We start from the raw sequence: 27,750 nt of genomic DNA, 5'->3' as shown, positions 1-27,750 counted from the left end.
AAGTCATAATTATGAGATAATCAAAACATTATCAGATTATAAGATTAAACCCAAATGATGGGATAGAAAAAATCTAAATGATCAAAGTCACAATTATGAGATTACACAATTAAATGTAACACAATTATGAAAGTCAATTATGATAAATGGCAAAAAAAAAGTTAATTAGTATGCCAATTTCAGCTTTCATTAAAAGAATGCTGATTACAAGAGTTTTAGCAGTACATCATCATATAAAAGAAATAACTGAAATCATGCATTGCACAAAACATGTCAACCTCAAAAGAGAATGAAATCAAATTCACTTCAGACATAAAACTTCATTTTGCTCAATCAGGTTTATTTAGGAGGAAAATCATCACAGAAGTATTTCTGCTCAAACTACTCATTATTCCTTCATTGTGTTCCATCAGTCTAAATTAAAACAGATTAGTGTGTAATTATCCCAAATAAATATATTTCTCCTTTAGTTCAGCCGTAGTACGAAACCACACAAACATCCCGTCCTCTCGTCCCACAAGATTCATCTGTATCTTCAGCAGGCAAACGCAAGCCGTCCCCCAAATCAATATACAGTATGATACACAGTTACACTATTTACACATCCGTTACATGAACAAGCTCGCGGTGCGGCTTCTGCTAAACAATCGACGTCTGATTAAAGCCCACGCCCAAAACAATCACTGGAAAATATATGCATACATGGCAACGCAATGATGCAGAAGCTCGACGCTCACAGATGCAACTAATAAAAGTGCTTCAGAGAACAGCAGGGACTAAACAGTATTCGGACGTAAACTCCATCCACACGCCTTCCAGTTCTGACCACATACATGAGTTCACTTGGATTCGGCAACACGCGCTGTGTGTAAATATAATGCATTAGAGAGCAATACCCAATGCATTCTACTTTAAAATTGGTTGAATGTTTCTGTAAATACCTGTAGACTGATAATGCATGTATTTCTAAAGAGAATAATGCATGCAAAATAACTATGCAATGCATTACTCTTTATCTGCACAGAAAGTGTTGCCGAGTCTGACGGTGGAAGATGTTTATGCATGAACTCACCGGTCAAGCTTTGCTCATGTAAGAGGAATTATTACAAATGGTTTTTTCTAATATATGTACAGCTCTCATAAACGCTCTGTCATTCACTCCACATACAAACGACACTCCAAACTCTCAGCTGACGGACGCTAGCGTCATAGAGTTAGCCGCAAACGATCGCTAACATCTCGAAAGCTTCGACATCACACAGACTGGAAAAAACACAAGGTGCTTTTGTGTTTGTAAGGAGGAAATAATAACTACATCTTTCAATAAATCCCAATTAGAAAAGCAAATAAAAAAATGTCTGAGTTTCTCGTGTGCACTGAACGCTCTCGGCTCATTTCTAACTTACAACGTGATGCATAAAGCACATTCAGATCGAATGAGTCAAGATTTGTAAATGTTTAGCTCTGATTCATTTCCTTCTTAACACTCTGCCCTACATGCTTTGCAAATAAACAAACACTTCATAATCTGATTCTCTCAGAAAACACTTCATCATCTTTGTCCAGACTTGCTTACTCATTACTGTCTTCATTACTGTTAGTGTGTGAGTTCATTACGTAATTCACTTGAATCAATGATATCTGAATCAATGAATCATACTGATATGATTCACCGATCTGTTTTTCACCTGTCTATTGCACTTTTTTGATAAAGTAAAACAGGAAGAATAAGGGAAAGAGCAGCGAAAACTGATATTTGTATGGATTAACTGGTTTAGAGGCAAACCAAATGGAGCCGAAGAGCTTCAGAAGGGATCAAATTTCTCTTATTCACTGTACAAACCAGAGAAAAAAAAAAGGGTAAGCCATTTAATACGTGATGTCCGCATCATCAAACGCCCTCTCGCCAGAAGCCAAGCAGGAAAGATGAGATGAAAAGATTGAGATTCGGCCTCTACGGAGAGACGGATGCTTTCAGATCACCAGGATCTTGACCTCGTCATGTTCGTCGGGCCGGTAGAAGAATGGGATGCAGGGGTTTTCTCCTAGGAAGGGAGCGGGTCTGGCCTGAGGATTCTGGATTTCCTGCAGGAGCTGCATGATTTGGCGGGCCGTGCCGTCCTCTTTGGGTCTCAGGGACGGGCCGTCCAGTGCGGATCCAGGTCTCTCTGAGCTCTGGGATGGACTCTGTGGGTCTGTGCTGGTTTGAGGCACTGAATATGCGTCCACTGCTGTGCTCAGGTCCAGAACGGCTGAAGTGAAGAGGGAATATTTTAGGAAAACAAAATATTTTGTCTAATCTGATCATACAAAAACTGTCCGTAGATTCCATCAGTGCTAGAATGACAGCATTCCTGAATTATTAGAGCTACAGGAGTTGAAGTTGAATTAAATCGGACAGTTCATTGTGTAATCAAACCACAGATAACCAGAAAAAAAATGCCTAAGGTGCTTAATGTTGGTATTTATTGTAAGGTATTTCTAATAAAAGAAATAGTTAAACTATTTTAGAAAAAAATTATATTAACTATAGTGTATTGAGTTTTCCTTTTATATTTTTAATTAATATATTAAAATAATATTTTATTAATTGATTTGATTATTATTATTAAAATATAATAGTAAAACATTAAAATACTGCTATTAATAGTATTTGTCATTATTATTATTATTATTATTAAATGATAATAATAAAATAGAAAGAGTTTAAACCTAACCTTAAGTAGAAAAATTTATATTGACTAAGGAGTATTGGACCTTTCCTTTTAGATTTATTATTATTATTGTATAGAAATATTTTATAGTTTTTCTTTTATACTGTATTTGAAATTAATATATACATAAATAAAATATTATTACTATAATTTAGAAATTGTTTCAAACTGAGCATAAGTAGAAAAATTTAAATTGAATATACAGTATTGGACTTTTACTTTTTGATTTTTTACATTTAATTAATATGTGAAAATAACATTGCTATACATAGTATTTATTATTAATAATATAATTCAATAGAAATTGTTTACAAATGAGCATAACTAGGAAAACTTATATTGTTATTATATTTACGTTTATATTTTTTATTAATATATTTTAATTTATCAATATTGTTTATAATAGTATTAGTTATTACCTAATAATACAACTATTATTTAATTTAAATATTGTAAAATTGACAAAAACTAGAGCATTAAATTTAAAATGATTTAAAATTATTATTATTATTATTATTGATTAGAAATATATTTTATAGTTTTCCTTTTATATTTTAAACTAATATATTAAGAAATATTACAATTATTATTATTATTATTATTATTATTATTAAGAAAGTTTAAAACTGAGCATAAGTAGAAAATTGTATATTAAATGAAATATTGGACTTTTACTTTTTGATTTTAAATTAATATATGAAAATAACATTGCGATTAATAGTATTAATTATTATGAATAACATCATTAAAAATAAACAGATTAAAAATGAGTACTATGAAAATGAACTAGCAAAATGTATATTGTTAATATGTTTCTTTTTATATTTTAACATTAAAACAATGTTTATAATAGTATTAGTTATTATTTAATAATATTACTATTATTATTTACATTATTTTAAAATTATGCAAAAATATAGCATAAAAACAATGTTGCTATTAATAGTTTTAATGATTATTAATAATAATAGTAACAATGATGTTTTTAAATTAAATAGAAATAGTTTTAAAATGAGGATTCACTGAATCGACTCATCTGAACTGAACTGACCGTGTTTGTATGAGTGCGACTGCGCTGTTGTACCTGGACTGTCCGTGTGTCTCTCAGCAGAATGGAGGTGTTCTCCTCCGGAGGACAGGAGGTCGGGGTTACCGACGGCGCTCATGTATCTGCTGTACCACTCGTTACGCTCACCCACCAGACGCATGACCAGATCCTGCAGCTCTGCTAGCTTCGCCTGAACACACAGACACACACACACAGGTCAACATCACGCCGCAGACGTCACGCAATCACTTCATCACACAGCTGCTCCTCGTACCTTCATCTCCTCCTTGTCTTTAGCCAGCATGTTGATGTACTGCTCTTTCTCATAGTGTCTTTGTTTCATGATGGCTCTCTGGTTCTGATAGAGAGCGATGTATTCACCTACACAAACAACACAACACATCTGTAAACAACAATTCCTAACATGATGGTATCAGATTTTCATGTCACGATAACTGATACAGCTTTTATCAGTGAAGTTTAATAACTTTTTCAAATCGGAAAAATAACATTTAAACAAACTGTAGAGAGTAAACAAATGTTTCAAACAAAGAATCAGATCATTTTGAAACAATATCTTGATCGTTTCTGGGCTGGCATGATTTAGTTCATACTAAAACGTAAAAAGTGTAAACAAGCACAAAGTGCAAGTAAAATAAAAACAGTATATAAGTATTTGTTTGATGAAAAAAAAAGCTAATGTGATAAAAAAAAAAAATAATTCATAATGAGATATCTAAACATACTTTTATGGTTGAAGTGATAATACTCACGCATGTTCATTACTACAATATATCTAATTTATTGTGTAATTTATATTGATTATAACAGATTTTTCCCTTTTAAAACATTTAAATTAATCTATATTACATTAATTATTATTACTTATTCATATTAATGTTATCAATTAAATAGAATGTTTAAAAGTAGAAAAACGTATATTGTAATCCAGAAAGTGTTGACTGTATAAATGTTTTAAAACAATATTGCTATTAATAGTATTAATTATTATTATTCATTGCATATTAAAATATTATTATTAAATAGAAATAGAATGACCAGAAAAATGAATATCTAGACATGATAGTTGTATAAATGAAAAATACAGTGCATATGCAGTAGTGCCTCACCGATGGTGTCGGTTTCTCCTGACAGCTGAATGCAGCGGTGCTCCAGCTCCTCCACTCGCTCCTTCAGATCCACCTTCTCCTGCATGAGCACAGTGAAACGTGTCTGGAGTTTCTCCATGGCGACTCGCAGAGCCTCGTGCACCTCCACCGGAACCCCATCAGAGCATTCTACAAACACACACAAAATAAATCAATTTTATAATAACTAGAATAACTAGATTTGCATTTGTTGAAAGAAAATAGGGGAGTTTTTTCTGATTTTATTGATTCATTCGAATTTAACGTTTAATGTTTTGCGCTTCTGTGTTGACAAAGATGTAACGCGGGCAGTGGAATAGGAAAAACACGCAAGAACACAGGAGTGAACTTGCGCTGTGTTTTCAGAATGCAGTCACATGCATGAGACGCTGCAAGAGACGAACACTGTGCAACAGTCAAAAACGTGCATGTTTACAAAGAAAAAATAGAAAAGCAGCGCAATCTAATCAAAAAACCTGTGAAGAACTACTACTGTATGTCTGATATTTCATGTTCGCATCATGGTGACAGGCCCAAAGCTGCTGTTCATTGTTTTTACAGAACATTTATAGTTAATAATAGTCTACTAGTGTTTTAGCTTTAGTCATTTTAAATTTGAATTATCTTGACTTTTTGGCATTTTGCCCGTATTATCGCTTAACATATGTGTATAAGTCAAATTTGTACAAGATGTAGTTGTAGTTCATGCATCTTTTCTGCAAAAATATTTAACAAGTGATTTGTTTAACATTTACATCATGTTGACAACTTCATGTGTGGTGCATTTGAAATAGAATTTTCTTTAAGTAGAGGGTTAATAAAGAAAAAGTTACTTGGATCATGTTTTAGTTACATTTTTAAGTTGACTAGTTAAAAATCGTTTAAAAAATTTCTGAGAATTAGTCAAACATTCTGAAAAAAAACAAACAAACAAACAAACAAACAAACAAAAAAACAAATCTGAGAATTCTGAAAAAAAAAAGAAACAGAGACTTAAATTTTTTGCCATATCAGCCAGCCCGAAAAGCAAATACATAATCATAATCTGAGAACTGGTCAAACATTCTGAGAGAAAAAAAAAAAAAAAAAAAAAAAAACAATCCAAAAATCAGTCAAACTCTCAAAAAAAGAGAGAGAGACTCTCTTCAACCTTCAATGCATATGACATGCAGAATAAAAAATAAATGAAAACAATAACAAAAAGATGTTTCTATGACATATTGACCTGATAGAAAATTCATAATTAGTTCAAAAATAAAAATATATTTAACCAAAAAAATATATTTAACCAAATTTTTTTTTAAATGTGAACAAATTAGAACAACATGGCCACGCATCAATAAGTTGTGGGAATAAACACTTAATCAGTGGCCACAATGTTTTTTTTCTCATTTTCTTTAAAGAAATAAAGCTAAAATAAAATATAAATATTAGATGAAAAAGTTCCCAAGCCAACATTTTTAATTTTCATTTAGTTTGAGCTGATAAAATAAATAAAATTGAATTAAATCTAAATAGTAATATTTAAAATAAGCAAAAGTGAATAAAACAAAAACAAAAAAACCCTAATTTAACTAAAATTCAAATGAAAACCGAAAGTATAAAAATAAAAGCTATAATAGTATTATAAATATGACTAAACTGGTGTGGGGCTCCATATAAATGGATAGCTAAGAAGTGTGTCAAAGTCTGTGATTTCAGTGCAGTGCAGGTCAGGGTGAAGCTGCACCTGTGCTGTGAGGATGATGATCATGATGATCATGAGGATGATGTTCATGATGATGCTGCTGCTGCTGCTGCTCGTGGCTCACGGCTGACAGCTGTTGTCGGGTGGCGTGATGAAGTCTCCTCTCCTCCTCGAACCGACGGCTCATCTCATCTCGCTCTTCCTCCAGACGTGTCAGAGCAGAATGAATAAACTCCTCCTGCAACCGTCAAAGGACAGGAAACAATTCACTTCAGAGTGAAACTTAATATTCAATGAGGAAAACATGTCAGGCGGTGCTCAAACAAAGTCCAAATCTCCATATCCATATTTTGTTCATTCTGAATCAACTCACCATCTCTTCTCTGCTCTCAAAGTCTTCTGGGATGACAATCTGTGATTTCTGGAAGCTCTCTGAGACAGAGTGACTTTCCAAACCATCACCTTAAAACAGCAGGGTAATCATCAGTACAGTGAGTGTGGTGAAACACACTGTTCACACACGTGTCAGTGTAAAGCAGGACTCACCGTCGTCTCTGCGTGAGGTGTTCAAAACCGAGCTGTTCAGAAGCTCCTGCACCTCCGTCTTCAGCTCCTCATTGTCTCTGACCAGCCGGTCCAGTTTCTCCTGCAGGAGGCAGTAATGCAGCACTGAGAGCCTGACATTCACATATTTACACCTTAACTAACTCCACTTAGTGGAGGCACTGTTACTCATTTCACATGCAGAAATGTCATCCAATCACAACAGAGCTAATTTACATGCGTTTGTTTAAATGTTAGCACAAAACCGGGACTTCTTGATACAAGAACTATTGATATTCAATACCATTTACCACAGGAAGAAAATGCCATAACATTCAGAGCATCTAAGTTAATTTACTTTTGACTTTAGTCAAAGTATTTTATTATTAAGTGAAACACTCATGTCTAAAAGTTCTGAGGGGATTATGTAGCAATTATAATAATAATAATAATAATAATAATAATAAGCAGAAATACATTACTGTTGTAATATAATCGCACTTTACAATAAAAAGTATATTTTACTTTAATTATAGTGCAATGATTAATTGCGATTAATCACATCCAACATAAAAGTTTTTGTGTACATAATATATGTGTGTGTACTGTGTATATTTATTACGTATACAAAAACACACACATGCATGTATATATAATTACTAAATATTTTCTAAATATATACGGTATGTGTGTGTCTTTATCTACACATAATAAATATACACAGTACACACACACACATATTACATAAACAAAAACTTATTTTGGATGCAATTATACATGATTAACCATTGCCCAGGGCTATTTAATTAAATTATTTATCATATTATAGACAAATAATTATTAAATAATTTTATTTTAACAATTTATTTTAATAATTTTATATGTAATAATTAAATATTAATAAAATGTAATTACTTTATTTTACAATAGTAAATAATCATTAGTTATTTTTACTTTTGTTGTAAGATTTAATAATTAATGACTTATGATTTAATGTGATTCAAAATACTAATAAAACGATGTTATCTCAATTATTTGAAACTATATGTATTGTTTTAAGCATTATACAAATAAATGTAAATTTAATTGATAGTAAAATAGAGATTCAACTAAGAACAAAATATTTAGTCCATCTAGTCCCTTTGAAATAAATTAATAATTCATATTTAGCTAATAATTTTAAAGTTAAATATAGTTAATATAATATAAAGTTACATAGAGTTAAATTTTAAAGTTAATATTTCAATAATCCAAATGAAACATTTACATGTTTACGGTTCTCTAATGTTGTTTAATGGTTATATGCCATGCAAGTTTTTTTTGTTTGTTTTTTTTAACAAAATTATTGTACTTCACTACAGTAAATAATTATTTTGATGTTTGCAACCAGATTTAATAATTATGAATGACTTAATTTCTTCACTTGCAAAATTTGCAAATGCAAAAAAAAGGTAAGTGGTGCACGTTGCGTTTCCAAATGCAAATTAAACTCACATGCAGAGATGAAGTGCACTGTGTTTACTATGAGTTGCACAAAGATGCTGATTGTGTGTAAAAACAACATAAACAACATAGCAATATAACAGACTATACAGTGTTTAATTAAAATGCACAATCCAGTGTGTCAACTTGATATCAGAAAAAAGAGTGAGAGAGCGCAGCTGGAAACAAATTAGTTTCCAATACTCTAAAATCAATATGCATTTAAAAAAAAAATAAAAAATCTGTATTTTGACAACACTAGTGTGTTTAATGGTAGGGTGGGAGATGGCCATGTTTTTGGTGCCAGGCCATAAACATTAGGAGTAAAAGCGACTGAGTTTTATCGGATGCCATACAGTGACTGTTTACCTGTGCCTCCTGCAGCTGCATGTGACTCTGCTCCAACTGCACTTTGCCCTGCACCTCGTCGTGCTGCAGTCGGTCCATCAGCTGCGCCTGCTGCAGGAACTGCTTGTGCAGATGCTCTCGCTCCCCCACCAGCTGCTGGTATCCGGCCGTGTACTGCTGCAGGTGAGCCAGATACTGATCCCTCTGCTCCTGCACAGACGCCACCTCACCGCACTTCTCTTGCAGCTGATGGGAGGAAGGACAGACAGTTGGGTCAGGAGCGCAAAGATACTGCTGCGTAATAATGAACTTTTTTTCTCATTTTTATGCAGACTGTAGTATCAGGTGGCAATGTTAATATGTCATTACCCGAAAACAATCCCACATGGGGAACATTAACGGTGAACCAGGAAAACTTAATTTACCTTGACAAACTCTTTATTCAAGGCTTACAAAGAAATCAGTCAAGAATTTCAAAGCGGATCAAAAAAGAAGAAAAGAGGAATCAAAGGCAAAGACAAGGAAGAGCTGCGAGAGCACCAGAGGATTCTTTTTAAACTAAGGGGAATGATTTGATTGATTAGAAAGCAAGAAGAGATAAATAAGAGAATAATGAAACTGCTGAGAGAATTGATTGCTTTAAATGATTCTTATCTTGTATTAAATTCTGTTGTGAATGATTTGGAAATATTAAGACTTCAAACCACTGCTCTCGCCTCTAATGGTTATTTAAATGCAATGTATATGTGTATCTTGACAGAGGTGAGAACAGCTCAAACCAGCTGTTGCTGTTTTGAAGAAGCTGTATTGTCTGGGGGATGCATTTGCAACATGTTTGCAGATGAATCTCCTAAAAAGGGTTAATAAGCAATAGCCGAAAATACATTGTATGGGTCAAAATTATTGATTTTTCTTTGATGGCAAAACTCATTAGGAAATTAAGTAAAGATCAGGTTAAGGTTAAGGTTAAGATATTTTGTACAATTCCTACTGTAAACGTATGAAAACTTAATTTTTGATTAGTAAAATAAATTGTTAAGAACATTATTTGAAGAACTTTAAAGGCGATTTTTTCAATATTTTGATTTTTTTGCACCCTCAGATTCCTGATATTTAAGTAGTTGTATCTCGACCAAATATTGTCCATCCTAACAAACTATACATTAATGAAAAGCTTATTTATTCAGCTTTCATATGATGTATAAATCTCAATTTTGAAAAAATGACCCTTACGACTGGTTTTGTGATCCAGGGTCACATGTATTTACCAAATGCTTGACTTATAGGGAAGTAAAAGGAGGAGACTTTTTGATGTTTATGCAAGACTATATAAGGTCAGTTTTTGATCATTCTCCGTGCCACAACTCGGGTGAAGACTTTCTCGCTGTTATTTTGAATTTACTGCTTATGATTTATTGTTTTAATAAACCGAAACCATTTCAAATGGTGATTCATTTAAACCTCTCTTAAAATAAGACTCGGAGTGATTTATTTTTTATAAACTATTATCTGAACCTGAAAGAGACATCTATCAAGCTCTAAGTTAAACTGCTGACCACGTACTCTATCCATCAGGTGAGAGCAGTTTCTTTAACAATGGAGTTGGCTTTTTGTGATAGTTAAAATGTGGTTTAGATAGTTCATTACCTGGATTGATTCCCTACAAAATACTACAAGACACAAACCTGTTCTTTGGCATTGTGCAGGTCTTCCTGCAGCTGACCCATCTTACGAGCGATCTCCTTCTTGATGTGCTGCTCTGACTGCAGAGCGCTGGTCAGCTCCATGTTCTCATTGGTCTGAAGGACGACAGAAGTCAGAGGTCAAAGGTCATGTTCCATCACATATGTAGGCAAGTCATGTGTCACTAGAGCTCACCAGCTTGACGAAGCCGTTCTGCAGCTCGGCCAGCTGGTCTTTGAGGTCTCGGTTCTGGGCCAGGGCTCTGCTGATGGTGGCCTTGTCGCTCTGGACGTCTTCCAGAATACGGAGTCGATCCTGAGCCTCTTCATCGGCCCGTTCGGCCTGTCTCTCCAGTTCTTCCAGCCTCACTTCCTGTTCCTGCACCAGTCGGCTCAGCTGCTCATTGTCTCGCACCTACGGGACACAATAGAGCGCTCAAACGCCTATGTAATGAGTGTCTGATTTTTGTCTGACTGTACAGGTCAAAATGTCTCCATGCTGCATTTCAACACATACGTCAAACATTTATCACAAGGTTTACACTTCTAGTATTTACAATTGTGATGCAACATTTCAAATGTAGGTCTTAAAGTTAAGGTTAAAAATGCTAATTAAAATGCAAATTAAGATGTAAAATAAAAGCCTTAAATGCAGAGGTTTTCAACCAGGGGGCCAAATTTCAAAGAGGGTCAAAAGATGGCTTAAAATACTTAAAATATTAAAATACTTAACTTAAAATATGAAAAAACTAATATTAAATCAACAAAATATTTAAAAAAAACATTTTACATGTTAAAGATCCTAATTTATAGCAAATTGCTAAAGTTAAAAAAAAAAAATATATACAGATATAAGGAATTTAAAATGTCATCGAAATTGATAAAATCCCTCCGCTACAATAAATAAATAAACAAATAAGAAAACATATATATATATATATATATATATATATATATATATATATATAATAAATATTTTTGTAATTAATATACATGTTTCTAGTTATGCTAAGCTCTAAAAATAATTATTAGTAGGGTTAGGGTTAGGGTTAGAGTTAGGGTTAGGGTAACCCTAACCCTAACCCTAACTAAATACATATTTATTTTATTTTTTAAATCCGTTTCCAGTAAAACAACTGAAAAAATCATGTAAATTCACTGGTTAAACAGAGTGTAATCCGTAAAACTTATTTTAATTTGAACTATAATTATTTTAATTACTTACTATTCATTTTTATTAAATTTTGAATTTACAGACACTAAAAGTGTCCACAGATAAAATAAGGGGCCTTTCGATTATCATGGTGGAGAATAAAAGAGCCTTGGAGTGAAAAAGGCATGTCTAATGTGTTTAAAATAACATATTAATCTAAATATAATGCAGTAAGGATGCACATACTATGTGATTTGATATCTTCACGTGTAAATTTATAAATAATGAGTCAATTGTGCAATTTTATAAGACCAAAGGCACTGTGACACAAAGCATGCATCACACAGACAGTGTAGGTCACCTGTGCTTGGTACTGCAGACTGAGAGCGTCTCTCTCTCTTGCTGAAGGCTGCTGATGGTTTCCTGAAGGGCCAGTTCACTTTCTGAAGGGCCTGAGGTTTGTGACACAGCCTGCGCCTCCTGCTCTTTACTCATCAGAGCTGTGGACACAAGACAAACCTATCAAGTTTCTGTCTGAAGAGTGTTTCTCACTTGAAACCTGAATGTCCATTTTGGACACGATGAAAAACAATCTGTGTTTGTTTATTGTGTCATGATCAATGAGAATGTGACTTAAAGGATGTGTATGACATGTCTCGTACCTGCAGTGTTCTCCAGCTCTGTGATCTTCTCCTGGAGCTCCTGAATCTGAGCAGCAGTGCTGTCCCGCTCCTCTGACATCAGACGCACCTACACACGTAACACACACACACACACACTCAGCATCAACACACTACATATTTGTACTATAAAATTATTATACTTAATTTTTAATTTTACAATACATTACAAATGTTCAATTTCTTATTTTAATATTTTAATAACAATAATAATAATAATAATAATAACAACAATAATAAAATCACAATAGAAATGATAATTATGATTATTTTTAATGCCATATTAAATGTGTCAAAACAGTGGGACTGTGATCTATTTGTGTCTACTAGTGAAAGAGGTTTAAATTGGTTGTTGTAAAGAGTGAACCCAAATTTGAACACCCTTAAAAGGCAACCATTTTTGGCTTTTTCTGTCTGAATGTCTAAGCAGCAGTAATATGAGATGTTAAATGTTTATCAAATCACAGTTCACATGTGTGCTACTTTTTTAATCAGTGAAATACTATTAAAGTTTTTATTAATATTCTGAATTTATTTTTATATTTATATTTTTATAAATCTTTTGGTTGTTTTTTTTTTAACATACGTAATCATTTTTATTTTAGTTGTTTTAGTTATTTAGCAAATTAAATAAAATGAAAATGAGAAGTGCTGCCTTGGCAAGTAGCTGAAATAAAACGTTTTTCAAGTAACAAATACTTTATGGTTTTAGACTTAGTTAACTATAATAATCCTCATTTACATCACAATCAGAAAAATTACAATTACATTTTTCCCAAATTGTTCAGCCCTAAAAGGATGGTCTGCACTCAGAAAAAGATTTTAATTTTTTTTTCTATGCAAATTCACTCCCCTACAACATCATGCCCAAATCATTTTAGAATGATTAATTCTTTACCCAATTTGTAACTAATTTTAATTATAATTATTATTTTAATTATTACTGTATTTATTATTATTGTTTGTTCAAAGCAACACTGTAGCACTTTGCCCAAGATATATTTCCTCTCAGGGAAAAACAAAGCTTATTATATTTCCTCTCAGGGAAAAACAAAGCTTATCCTTATCCTAATTATCATTAATTGACCCAATTTAAGTAATTTGGTCTGTTTTCATATTGCAGTATATTTATACTGTATATTAAGGCTGCCCCCTAATAGTCAACTAACCATTAGTTGACCAGAAGAGGCTAGATCGACCAAAATTTATTAGTCGCAGAATTTATTATTTTTTTTAAATCCACAGAAAGTGGCGAAGTCAAGCAGTCTGGACAGATCATTAATGGGCGGTCTATGCGATCATTCATCAATCTCAAATATGGCTTATCATCTGAAATATGTAAGTACTAGCAACTTTACTTGGCCACTCAATCTAATGTTAATGTAGAAAAATGTGTGCTATTGAAGTGTCTGTGTGGAGTGTAAAAGCTGAATTATTAATAAACTATTCATAAAAATGCGATTAGTCGCTTAAAAATGAACGACTACTAGTCAACCAGAAAAATCTTTAGTCGAGGGCAGCCTTATTGTATATTTAAAAAATTTTTGTGTGCATGTTTACCTGAGACAGAAGCTGTTCTGTTTTGTCCTTCCACACTCGTCCCTCTTCCTGTATCTGTACAGCGTACTGATCTCTCTCCACTTGGAGCTGAGCGACCGACTCCATCAGCTGCACGCACACAAACACGCATACAACTCAGGACGATATTCAGGACTAATACAGACACAAGCCATTTCCAAATTACAGCAACACACACCTGAGCTGTGTGAGACTCTAACTGGTGTTTTTCTTCCAGGAGGAGCTGAACCTGCTGGTGCTCAGACGGAGGACCCGACTGACTGGAGAACTGGAGAAATGGAGAAATTATTTAAAGAGACATTTCACATCACAGGACTTCTATCACGTGCACAGTAAAGTTTAGATTGTTTCCTCACCTGCTGCAGCATGACGTCGGCCATCTCCAGCCGCTTACGGAGCTCATCAACCTCCTGTTTCAAGGCGCTGTTTTCATTTACTCTCAGCTTGAGCTGCTCAGACAATTCTGAGCTCTGCTGTCTGGACTCCTCGCTTAAATTACTGACAGACACAGAGACCATATTCATATAACACCTGCTGCTGAATGAGGAGTTAAATACAACTGAAGAGACTTACTTAAACCTGAGGATTTCCAACCGTAGACTGTCTCGCTCCTTCTCGAGCTCTTTGTTATGCTGCAGAAAAATCAAACTGAACTTGAACTGTCGTTTTGGTCAAATGCAGTTGAAAATAAAGATAAACAGAGGATGGGTTACCTTCTCAAACTGCTTCTGTTGTGTGGAGACTGAAGATAACGTCCTCTCTAACTCAGACACTCGGTGTTTACTGGCCTGCAGCCGCGAGCTCAGATCTTCTGCCTCCGCTGCACACAAACACACAGAACGATGGAAACGTTAGTATATTATACGGTAGATCAAAAATATGTGCGGTCATACATCAGCACAACATCTAAAGAAATACAGGGAAGAAATGATAAAACGCATGAAGAAAAAGAAATCTATTTTTAGGCATAATATGAGATTTTTGTTTTTGTAATTGCCAATGTAATTTAACAACAATCTAATTTATTTTCCACTGAGGTTTCAACTGTACTGATGTAAATCCGTTTTGCAGTATTATGTATTTATGAAAAATTTTTCTTTCTTAAAAGACCATCTGTGTCAGTTATGTTTTGGAAAATCCCATTTAGAGGCAAATTTTAAAATACAAAAAATAAAATAAAAATGACATTGAGGTTTTATAACATTTCAGATTTAGGTCAAAATTATTATGCGATTTATAACAAGGTGAATCTCACAAAAATACATCATATTTTACCACGAAATCTAAAGAAATATAGTAAGAAAACTGCACTTTGCAGAAAGAAAAAGACATTTAATATGAGAGGCTAATGCATTTGCCAATATAATTGAAGAAAATCAAATTATTTTAGATTTCAATGGTACTAAAGCAAATGAGATCTGCTGTCAATAATATATATATATATATATATATATATATATTCCAATTTCATATATTCATTAAAAAGTTTTTCTTTCCTTAAAAAAAAAAAAAAAAATCCGAGGTCACTACATTTTGTAAAATCTTGTTTAGGAGGCAAATTTCAGGAAATTAAAATAAGATTAATAGTTTTTACAGATTCAGGTAATTATTAATATGTGATTTATTACAAGATGGATCTCACAAGAATATGTTCAGCCCATACTTCACCATAAAATCTATAATTAAAATAAAAATATAGTAAGAAATTATACTTTACATAAAGAAAAAAATTAAATTTTAGGCTTAATATGAGGAGTTTTTGGACAATAAAATGTATAATTGCAAATAAAACAAAAATGATAATTGTCATTGGGATTCTCATCAGATTTTTATCAATGTAATATTTTTTATTGCATTATGGTAAAGAAATTATTTTAATACAGTTACTGTTTTCTTATTTGTGACCCTGGACCACAAAACCAGTCTTAAGTGGCACGGGTATATTTGTAGCAATAGCCAAAAATACATTGTATGGGTCAAAATTATACATTTTTCTTTTATGCCTCAAATCATTCGAGTATTAAGTAAAGATCATGTTCCATGAATATATTTCGTAAACTTCCTATTGTAAATATAACAAAACTTAATTTTTGATTACTAATATGCATTGCTAAGAACTTAATTTGGACAAATTTAAAGGCAATTTTCTCAATCCCAAATTTTTTTCCAAATATAAAAAAAAAAATACAAAAAATAAAAAATAAATAAATCACATATCAATGGAAAGCTTATTTATTCAGCTTTCAGATAATGTATAATTAAAAACAAATTAACCCTTATGACTGGTTTTGTGATCCAGGGTCACATTGAAATCAATTTAGTACATCAAATACAATCATGATGTACTTGGTTGTAATATTCTTGGTTTAAATAGTAATATTTTACACATGATCTGTCCTGGACATGTTCTCAGCATGTTTTTTGAGCATCAACCAAATAATATCATGATTCTGAGCATGATTATCTCACACACCTGTCTTTTGTCGTGCTGCCTGCTGTGTGTAAGACAGGGCCGTCTGTAGCTCTGATTTCTCAGACACCAGGATGCCAATCGTCTGAATGTGAACCTGAATGTGAACAACATGCATCATTAAACACACACAAAACATTACGCCTGCATAACAGCACTGACATTAAGTTAATGTAAATTAAATTACATTCATCATTTAACACATTTACTGTTACATGTCTAAGGCGGAATTTTACCATCAAATACAATTACAGCCCAAAGTGTTAATGGTACAAATGTAAACAAGCTCTGCTGTCAATAAAACATCTTATTTCTTTCTAAATATATTTATTAATTTTTTTTTTTTAAGACCAACTGAGTTCACTACATTTTGGAAAATCCTATTAGAATGCAAATCTCAGAAAATTAAAATTAGGATTTAATATGGTTTTTATAAATATAATTCAGATTCAGGTCACATCTAATGTGATTTAAAACCATTCAATGTGAACCATGCATATTTCCCTCCATCAGACTTTGATCAAGATTTTACAAATCTGAATTCAGCAGATGTTTATTCACTTCAGCAGGTTATTTCTAGAGCTGAAGTCTGTCTCTGTGTCTGTTCTAAGTCAATCTTTTTGTTTTGATTTCATTTATACACAAAGCTGAAGTGCAAAGTTTCAGTGAACAAATGACTACAGTACAACTTTTGAAGTATTGTTGGCTCCTGAATGAATCTGTGCCGTAGAGCTGAGGAGTTTCTTTTGAAGAAAATTCTTTTGAAGTGAGTGAATTTGCTCAGTCAGTTTACTATATTGTTTGTTGTATAATATATATTGTGTCACTGACGGTCCCAGCATATTTATTTATGACCGAACAGGACCTTAATTCAGTCCTGTGTAATCTGTTCACCTGTAGCTGTTCACGCATCGCTCCCTGCTCCTTAGTGAATTTCTGCTCAAACTCTTTCCGCTCCTGATAAGAAGAGATAATACATAATGAGTCGCTCATTAACAAACCATAAATGAGCAATCTAATAACACTGCTGGCAGATTACTGCACCTTCTGTAGTTGATCAGAAAGCTCTTGAGACTGCTTCGTCTGAAAACAATGAACAAACATTTAACTTGTGTGTGTTTATTTAGAAACAATAATCATATATCATTTAATAATTAAATAATCATTAAACAAGACAACCACAAGCATGTTAAACATGGACCTGACAGTTAGTACTGGTTAATGCTTCGTTAAACACAATATGAATTCAAAACGCATCTTATTCGCTTCAAATGTCATTATGCAAACATCTGATCTATTAGTTAATTTTCATACATAAATGTAAATGTTAACATCCAAACAAGTAGTACATGGACTAACAATTCAAAAACTGGAAACTGAAACGATGCATGTTAAAAGTAGCGAAACAGTTGCATCTTCAAAAACTACACTGTGAAAACATGAAAACTGCAGCATGGGATGTTACGGACACACAGCCATGAATCATGCACATACTCTAAACTGACACTCTTACCAGTGTCTCAAGTTTGGACGTGAGCTGGGCGTTTGTGAGTGCGCTGGAGTCCAGAGCTGCTGCCAGCTCCTGGTTGCGAGTCTGACGTGTTGGCATGCATAGAGAAACAAAGAGAGAGAGAGAGAAAGGACGAATGAAAGACTAAGAGAGGCAGACGTGACGGCAAACAGGCAGTGATATGATTTAACACAAAGAATCCGTTATATGTGTAACTGGACTCTTATAAACAGGGTTCCTATGCGGTTTGGAAAAGTACGGAATTTGATTTAAGTAATTTCCAGGTCTGGAAAAGTATGGGGAAAAAAAGCAGAGTATGGAAAATATTTGCATTTCCAAACTTTTGCTCCCATTTAGTTTTTTTTTATATTAGAAAACTAAGAATCGAATGAAAATAAATCATACAAGAAGTGTTTTCATGGCAGATGTTTAGTGATTAAGTGATTGTCAGACACAGCTGAATGAATTCAAGGTGCACTTTTTCATTATGCAAAATTTTCTTATTCATTATTCTTAATTTTCTTAGCACCATATAACACAGCCTCAAGGACCTTTGCAAAAATATAAAATTTACAGACTTTTATGTGTGCATGAGAAACCATTAAAGTTAGTGTATAGGACGACGCACACTGAGCCACCTATTGTGCCATCAGCCCATTTTGAGGTGTGGTTTCTTGGCCACCACAAAGTGTGCGTTAAAGAGACCGAAGGCCTTAAAATATGTCATACTGCCCTAATGAAGCCAAACTTTGAACACTTTTCTTTTTTTTTCAACTGGGATGGCACCATGGCAAATAGGACGATGCCACAGTCGTATTATGCCATTAGCCCATTTTGTCTCATGTTTTATCTGCCGCTGCAGAGGATGTGTTAAATTGGACATTAGGCTTTAATATTAGAGGTAATACCATAAAGAAAGCCAAATTTTGAGCAAGTAGATCTCTATTAACTCACATGCATCCATGCTCTTGTTTTATTCATAGTAAGATGACAGTGATGCACAAAGGAAATAGGTTATATAAAACTAGAAATCGTAATGCGTAAGCATGCAGAAAATACCCACGCGCATGTAAATAGTTTCTTGAGGGCGCAAAAAAGTCTCGTGTGCATGCAAAAGTTTATATTTTTATTATTATTATTATTAATCTCAAAATCAATGAAAAAATAAACAATATTTACAGATGACTGTATTATACCAAATATAAAGTTGAAAATGATTCAGTATGAACCTTTTTTTGTTAAATATGGTCCAAAAATCTGCTGAGAGGTTTGGAAATTTGAGTCTGGAAAACTATGGAATTTTGAAATGGAAAATGTGTAGAAACCCTGCTCAACACTGAGTAATGTGAGATATACTGTAAACAGGCATTTGTTCATATTCAAGCATGACATTCAACATTTAACAAGCATAACATACTCAAGAGTAGAAAGAAAAAGGTTATCTCTATTAAACACCATGAAATCAACATTGTAATTGTTACAGACCAAAAGTACTGATTGCATCATCTTGTCCACAGTATGTAGTTTTATAGAATGAAAATGATAACCAAAAATATACATTTATGTTACAAAAACATTTCTATTTAATTTTTTTCTTCTTTTTTTAGTTATTAAGAACCAAAAAAACCCTACAGATAAAAAATATAAGCACTAGTAATAATGACAATTGACTACCACTTACAAAAACTGCTCAAATTGGAATCAAGTTAGGTAAACTATTGTTTAAAAGTTTGTGGCCAGTAAGATTTTCTTCTCCTTTTTTATTTTAAACAATTTTTTATTCAGAAAGGACATCAAAAATCAAATCAGATCAAAAGTGACAGTTCTAATGTTACAAAAGATTTCTAATTCAAACAAATGCTGTTCTTTTAAACTTTCTATTCATTTGTGAATCCTGAAAAATTCAACATTTTCAGCATTGCTAATAATCAGAAATGCTCCTTGAGCAGCAAATCAGCATTTTTTCAGAATTATTTCTGAAGGATCATGTGACAATGAAGACTGGAGTAATGATTCAATGATTCACTAAAAATTCAGCTTTGATCACATTTGAACAGATATACAGAAAACTATGCTGTACTGTAAAAAAAAAGTCACAATTTTTACTGTATTTTTAATCAAATAAATGCAGCCTGGTGATCAGAAGAGACTTCTTTCAAAAATATATATATAAAAAAAAAATTCCTGACCTCAAACCTTTGCGTGCTACTGCATGTAGCGCATGACTGCTATCTAAAGACACTCAGGCTTAGATGCAGATGAAGCGAGTGAAACTTTAACTTATAAACAGAGCCTCATTCTGCCATGTAGCCTGTTACAGACGTGTTTGTGACGCTGAAACAGGATGTTTGTTCAGTGTGTAGCAGGAAATCATGGGAGCGCCAGATTAAATGCCAGAACTAGTACTACAGGACACACTGCAATAACACAGATACTGACAGATACATAATCTATTATACGAATTAATACAGTACTTACAGTATCACACAGCACAGATAAGAGGCAAACGTTTCAGGCCTTTTTTAATACTTTATATTTAGCATAAACAGATTCAATTGTTCTTGATTTGGACTGTAAACCATGAGGAAATCAATCTGGGAAATGGTCGTCAAAATGATATTAAGTGACTGGCGCTCTTAAATAGACTGCCGCATCAGCCAGTGGTGTAAACCCCTACAGACTACAAGCTATTTTCATCGTAAGAACAAGTGCTTCAATAAGATTATCCTGCTTGAGCGAGATTAGTGACCATTCAGAGAGGTAATTATAAACTGACAGACTAAACTAAATTACCTTACTGTACAGTTTTACATGTCTACTTTAAAAAACAAATATGTTTAAAATATAAAAGCACAAGTGAATTAATAGCAAAACATATGAAAATACCTCCAGTTCCTTCTCGTTGACCGTCGGTGGACCGTTGTCTCCATTGATGTATGTTGTTGACTGTATTACACCCAAGAAGGAAAGAAAAACAATTAACTTTTCTATAAAAGAATTTGAAGATTTGCCCAGAATTATTTTATTAACTAATTCTGGAATGGTTTAAATGCTGATATTTGGGTTATTTACAAGTGTTGGATAAAAACGAAACGGTTTCTATTTCAAGTCATGCAAATGTGTTTATACTTCTATGTTTGTAATTCACTCAAGCCATGCAAATTCAAAAAGATTTGGTTTATGTGGGAGGAACCATTGGACTTTAGTTCTTAAAAGTCCAGATGAAATCAAAACAGATAATTTAATTTCTTACAAAAATGCATTTGGCCACACTTGTTTCAGTAGTGCATGAAGAAAAACAATGCCTGCTTTCACAGCCTTTCATTTAAATTTCATACTTTCTGAATTGACTCTTCTACTGATGCAAGCAAGCAGGGTGGGGAAAAATAACATTAACCAATAACATCATAACCTCACAATCTAACCAAACCCAAAGGCTGAAGGAAGCAGACGGACGGGTGCCGTGACTCACCTCAGACAGCAGTCCGTTGAGCTGCTGGGAAATTTGTCTCAGGCTCTCGGTGGACGACAGCGGCCTGCAAACACAAACATGTGAGTTCAACATGTCAAAACAGACTATTTGGTGTTACAGTTTTGAACTAAAGAAGCATAAACATACAGAACCAAGGGAATCTGTGTATAATTAGTCTTTATGAACAGCGAAAATAAAGCAGCAAGCTACAGCTTCAGTGTAAATCTGAGTTTTTGTCATTAGTTTGGGTCTATTTATATACATATATATGTATGATATTATTTATATATATTTTTTGCACTTTCTATTCTATTTCTATTCTCTTTTTACATATTATTGCTCTTTTGTTGGTTTTGATTGCTTCTTTTGTCCTCAATTGTAAGTAGCATTTAGGCATCCGCTAAATGCCTAAATGTAAATATAATAAACTAAGTATATTACATTTTACTCAAGTAAAAACATAATACTTTTATACTGTATGGTTATTTTTTAAACATTTGTGTCGTTCACATTATCGAATAAGTAGTTCACTGCATTTGATACATTTTCTGCCCAAAAAAAAAAGAAAATAAATAAAAATAAACTATATATATATATATATATATATATATATATATATAAAATGTAATTATACCTAGCAATAAGTAAATAAATAAATAGAAAACAATTCTAAAGCTAAAAAAAACTACTTGAACTACTTGAAATAATACAAACTTTAACTAAAATAAAACAAAAAAAAAAAGACATAAATTTAAGTTTTTTTATAGTTCAACTAATTGCCAAGGCTACTTCTCTCATTTTACTTTGAGAAAATGTAAATAAATACAAACAAACAAAAAACAAAAACAAAAAAATATTAAAACTTTAAAATTAAAATAAAAAATAAAACATAAAATGTAAAAACTATTTCCAAATTTGAATACAAACTATGATAATATCTCAGTGATACTAAAATAATACTGCCTGAATCAAAGACGGTTGTGTGTGATTTATCACAAAGTTTTTTGGATGACTTTTTTAAATGCATCTGTGAAAAATAAACTGTAAAATATCTCTAGAACCAAGGAATCAGAAACCTGAGTTATTGCTGTTGCACTCTATAAAGCATAAAAAACATTCTGACTGACTGTAATGATGTCATTCTTCAAAAAGATAAATTTGTATCAGTTCACCGCATTATATTTCTGTAGTAGCTTGTTCTCAAACAAAGAGTAAATTTACCTGTTATCTTCCAGAGAATGTTCATCGCCATTTGCATCTGCTGTGTACTTCTGCTGGAAAAACATACAAATGACAAACACAAACTTGAAATGCAAAATCAGACAGACTTATGTGACAACACAAGGAAACATCAAAATGACAAAAAGCAATGCACTATATTAAAAGACACACATGGATCAGATTACAAACACAAGCAAACAACAGCTAAACCATCAACAGATATGAACACAACGGCTGTGTCTCAGAACATAGCTAGCTGCCAACCTAGACTTTTGAAACACAGTTAAGGTGACTGACATTGAGACAGACAGACCTGCAGGTCAGCGTTATCAGCGACACACTCAGTGTTAATAGCAGAAGCAGGGTTAGAGACGGGTTCAGCGCTGGTCTCCTCCAGCTCCTGCGAGACCCGGTTCACCTCATCCACATGATCCTGATGCAATACAGCGACAAAGGCGCATTAGACTGTCAGTGGGTTAAACACACACACACACACACACACACACACACACACACACACACACACACAAACACCACATTCACAGTACAGATGCACAACAATCTTCACTATTCTTAATAGCTCATATATTCTCATATCAAGTACATTCATATAAAGGTGACAAAACATTTCCAGGCATATTCAATTCAATATATAATCAATCCAAATATATTCAGACCCTTCAACTTGCAAAGATGCATTAAATTCAACAAGAAACAGCATGCATTGTAAAAATGGATTTTATGAAACTGTAAAAAATATATTTAGTTAGATATTTAGTCTTTTAATTCAATGTGTTATTTGCCTTTTCTTTGTAATTAATTGCTACATTACTTGCGATTTCTGAGTGCAAACGGTTTCTACAAATTATATTTAGTATGAGTCAAATTTATATAACATATGAAACATTTACTGTAGTTCTTTAAAAAATAAAGAGCACTGATGAATCGTTCGCAGTAAGACCGGAAATATAAATGAGTGTGATTTCATGCTGACTTTAAAAACTGCAGTAGATGATGCAAACATCAACTTCCTGCGATGATGATCTCACAGCATGCAGGGAAACAGAGATGACCAAATCAAAGAGCAAAAGGGAAGAGAAAGACTTTGGAAAAAGAGGAGGGACAGCGAGCAGCTCACCTGACTGTTGTTGACAAATGGAGGCTGAGACACTCCATTAGTCAGACTAAGATCAGAGACCATAACTTTGAGAATATTCTCAATCTACAGGGGAAGGAGAGGTAGACGATAAAGGAAAAGGTGTGAGAGAGGAGGAAGCAGCAGTAAGAAAGTAATAACGTGATAAAGAAAACACAGGATGAAGGGTTAGTAGCACCTGAGTCAGATCAACTGCCCAGTTGAAAAACACACCTTTCTGTGTGTGTTTCTTTTCTTTCTGTGTGTTTTAATTTTCTTAAACTTAAGCTGTTTTTTTTTTTCAACTAGTTGCCAAGACTACTTTTCTCATTTTAATTTAGTTTGACATGAAGTGCCAAAATTACTGAAACTGAAATAAATAAAAATTAATACAAACAATGTAGACATTTTTAAAAAAAAAGACTAATTCAAAATATGAATTAAAAAAAAAAAATATGATAGTATCTCAGTGATACTAAAATAATTCTGTCTGAATCAAAGTTGGTCATGTGTGATTTATGTGAGTTTTTTTTTTTTAAATGCATCTGTGAAAAATTAATTGCAAACTATTTTTTCAGATCCAAGGCATTAGAAAACCTGAGCTGTCACTGTAGTGCTCTATAAAAGATACATTTTCAAATTAATATTTGAAGGTTAATTAATTTTCTAGGGTTCAAGATTCGTTATGTATTACATATTTATTATTTACATGTGATGTAATGTAGTGAATTGTTGTTTTTCGTTAGATCATCGTCCCTCAGTGCAACAACAAACACAACCAACAACAAATCAAGCACATACACATTAAAAATAGAATATAATTTATGTATTATATTGTTTTCTAAGAAATGGGATGCGAATAAAATAAATTGAATATGGTAGGGAGAAAACAAATGTGTACACAATCTGTACAGTGTCTATTTTTTTCTGTTTTAATGAGCTTTTTTCAGTTTTAATTTATTTCCAGTTAGTTAATAATTTTAGTGTTTCAACTTAAACTACACCAAAGCTAGAAATCAGTTTAAGTTTCTCATATAATATTTACATTTTATTTATTTCAGCTTTATTATTAACAAAATGTTGTATATATAAAAATATAGTTAGTCATTTTAGTGATTATATTTCAACAAACATATTTCAGTTAGTTGCCAAGGCAACATATACTAATTTTATTTTAGTTTAACAACTTAACTGAATATTTATAAATTTAGTTTAAAAGTTTTGAATAGTTTTTTTAAGCTAATGTTAATAACCCTGGATCAGACATTCTGTAATAACTGTCAAATTACTGGCTGTTCTGTGTCAGTGCAAACATGACTAATTATTACACACGAGAAACCAACAGCTGTACAAAAACAACGCAGAAGTAAAAGCTAAAACAGGCCCTCAAAATAATTCAACGTGCAAAAACTGACTATATTCTCAAACACTTTCTGAAACAAGGATTAGTTCCTGCAGTGGAAAACTGTCATTAACTGATCAGTCAAAACACAACAAGAAAACCAAATCCCATCAGACAGTGAACATTTATCACATCTGGCCTGCAAAGCTTTGATTTCACATGGCGTGGATTGATTACGCACCTGACTCACATTGTCTGGCGAGTGTCTGTCAGCAGATGCATCCAGCTGATCGCCTCCTTTAACTTTCCTCTTCTTCTTTGGTCCAGCACTTCCTGTGGATGGGGTGGTCTTCTGTTGAAACTCCTTCAGCTGCAGGACACAAGAGCAGAAACGTTTTTGATGTAATGTTTGACATTAAATATATCACGTTACAGCTACAGTATCAGTCATGTATGTGTACAGATGAGATGAAAAAAAATTGGTGTAGGATTATGTTTAAAACCATTTTCACTTCAAATTGCTAAAAAAAATGATAAGCACACTAAACGTGAAATTTTTTCATTTAAAATTGTATTTTCTTGTAAAACAAACTCTAATCATCTCAACTTTGAAAAATCATTTTTACAGCATATGTGACACTAATACTTTACTTTTCACAACACATTACACTAAAAATCACCAAAACACTGCTGATTAGAGTCATCGAGCAAAATTTCTGAGGAAAAGTAATCCACGCCACTTCAGTTATTCAATTAAGATCTTGAAAGACCGTGTTTTTGCAATGAACAAATCCATCATTAAGATGTTTTTAACTAAAATACGAGTCCATAATCCATAACACTTCCTCCAGTGAAAAAGTGGTCTGGTATGAATCAGGAGAGAAATCTGCACACATTTACAAGCCAAAACAGTCCAAAATGACCATATGTGACCAATGAAAATATGTAGTTGGACTTTAAATGTGAGACAAAATAGGAAATTGACTTTTTCACTGGAGGAAGCATTATTATTTGTTTCAGTTGTTGGATTTGTTTCAGCTTTTAACTTCTCAGGATGTTAACTGATAGACCGGAGCGGTGTGGATTACTTGTGGATTATTGTGATGTTTTTATCAGCTGTTTGGACTTGCACTCTGACGGCACCCATTTACTGCACAGGATCCATTGGTGAGCAAATTGTCAGCAAATATGAAGTTTTTGGCAAACTATTCCTTTAATATAATAACTGTTTGGCCACTGTTTAATTAAATCAAGCATCAACGGTGCCACTGACAGGCAGAAAGGACTCCACAAATCACAAGTCAATAATCTGTCCTAATTCTTGCAGTTTAAACAAAATGGTTGGAACGCATTGTCAAAGTGTCTACAAACTAAATCAAGATAACGAAATCAAGTTCCACTGCACCAGTGACATGACAACAAACTCTGTAAAGAACCTCCCATCCAATTCTGTGATATGGAGACTCAGAGCACGTCTCTAGTAGGTCAGATTCGCAGCAGTGGGTTTGGGTGTGATTCAGCTGTCATGGGACGGACGGGTCTAAATCAGCTCTCATATGACAGAGCATTGGTTTGCCATAACTTAAATTCCAGGGTTGATTTTTTCAAGCTGTGTTGATGTTCCAGGCTACAGACGGCATAAAGGACAGCAGCTGTACTTCAGAACCTTCACTAACTAGACAGCACTTTTGGGCATCAAGTGCTAGACATCACACACATGCATCATTAAACAAAAACACTAATAATCACAGATTTGATCAGTTAAACCTCAAAACAGCAATCTGAAGAACACAATGAGGGCAAATTAGTTAGGCTACTAGTTATGCACCTTCACTGTTAACACACTAGACAATCAACCAGCTGTTACAATTAGAGCTGTCATTTTAACTAGCAGTTAGCAAGTAAGCTAACACTAACCAGTTGGTTAAATGAGCCTAAAGTCAATAAGAGTACTAAAATGATATTTAAAAAATGTCTAGTCTTAGTTTATCTTAAACTAATTCACGTTGTTGTTGTTTTTAGTTCTGTAACAGACGCCAAAACACTAGGCTAACAACATTAGCATGTCAAGTTAGACTGACATTGACTCACAGACACTTATAAAGCGCATTTCTGACAGGTTTAATTCGTTATAAACGCGAATAGAGACACATTCTAACGAGACTGATTTCAGGCTCTGTCTCAGCTCAGTCCTCGGGCTTTCCTGACAGCCGCGCCCGTCTGAGAGCGCTGGCAGCCGGATGCGGGCCCGCGCTGAGGCCGGTAGACGTGGAATGTCAACATGACAGATGAAACACACACACTCGGACGCGATTCTATTGCGATCAACAGTTGCGTTTTGTCACAAAGCGAGTAAAAGAAGATGTGAAAGTACATAAACGTACCTTTTTCTTGGCTGCAGCGAGTTTGATTTGCCTGTTCTGGTCCGCCATCCTCTCGCGCAGCTGAACGAAGCGAACGGCACCACGTCATCAGATCATCCGCGCGTCCGTGTGTGTGTGTGTGCGCGCGTGTGAATGTGAGTGAGTGAGTGAGTG

General features: G+C 33.4%; 1 protein-coding gene across 1 annotated transcript; it reads right to left on the bottom strand.

The window, feature by feature from the left end:
- Positions 1-319: 319 nt before the first annotated feature.
- golga2 (golgin A2) lies at positions 320-27,750 on the bottom strand. The gene is given in 29 exon segments (XM_051111142.1): positions 320-2,252; positions 3,799-3,952; positions 4,037-4,143; positions 4,893-5,060; positions 6,640-6,835; positions 6,971-7,059; positions 7,144-7,243; positions 8,992-9,216; positions 10,656-10,769; positions 10,849-11,067; positions 12,167-12,193; positions 12,196-12,305; positions 12,468-12,555; positions 14,046-14,153; positions 14,242-14,331; positions 14,420-14,561; positions 14,637-14,695; positions 14,777-14,883; positions 16,537-16,630; positions 17,428-17,490; positions 17,578-17,616; positions 18,047-18,127; positions 20,930-20,989; positions 21,516-21,579; positions 22,737-22,789; positions 23,050-23,169; positions 23,875-23,958; positions 25,455-25,583; positions 27,598-27,750. Coding segments are annotated over 29 exon segments (3,216 nt in total). The 5' UTR covers positions 27,646-27,750; the 3' UTR covers positions 320-1,974.

The sequence above is a fragment of the Labeo rohita genome, chromosome 5 (genome assembly GCF_022985175.1).
Source record: "Labeo rohita strain BAU-BD-2019 chromosome 5, IGBB_LRoh.1.0, whole genome shotgun sequence".
Lineage (NCBI taxonomy): Eukaryota > Metazoa > Chordata > Actinopteri > Cypriniformes > Cyprinidae > Labeo > Labeo rohita.
This window is presented reverse-complemented; position numbering and strand designations above follow the sequence as displayed.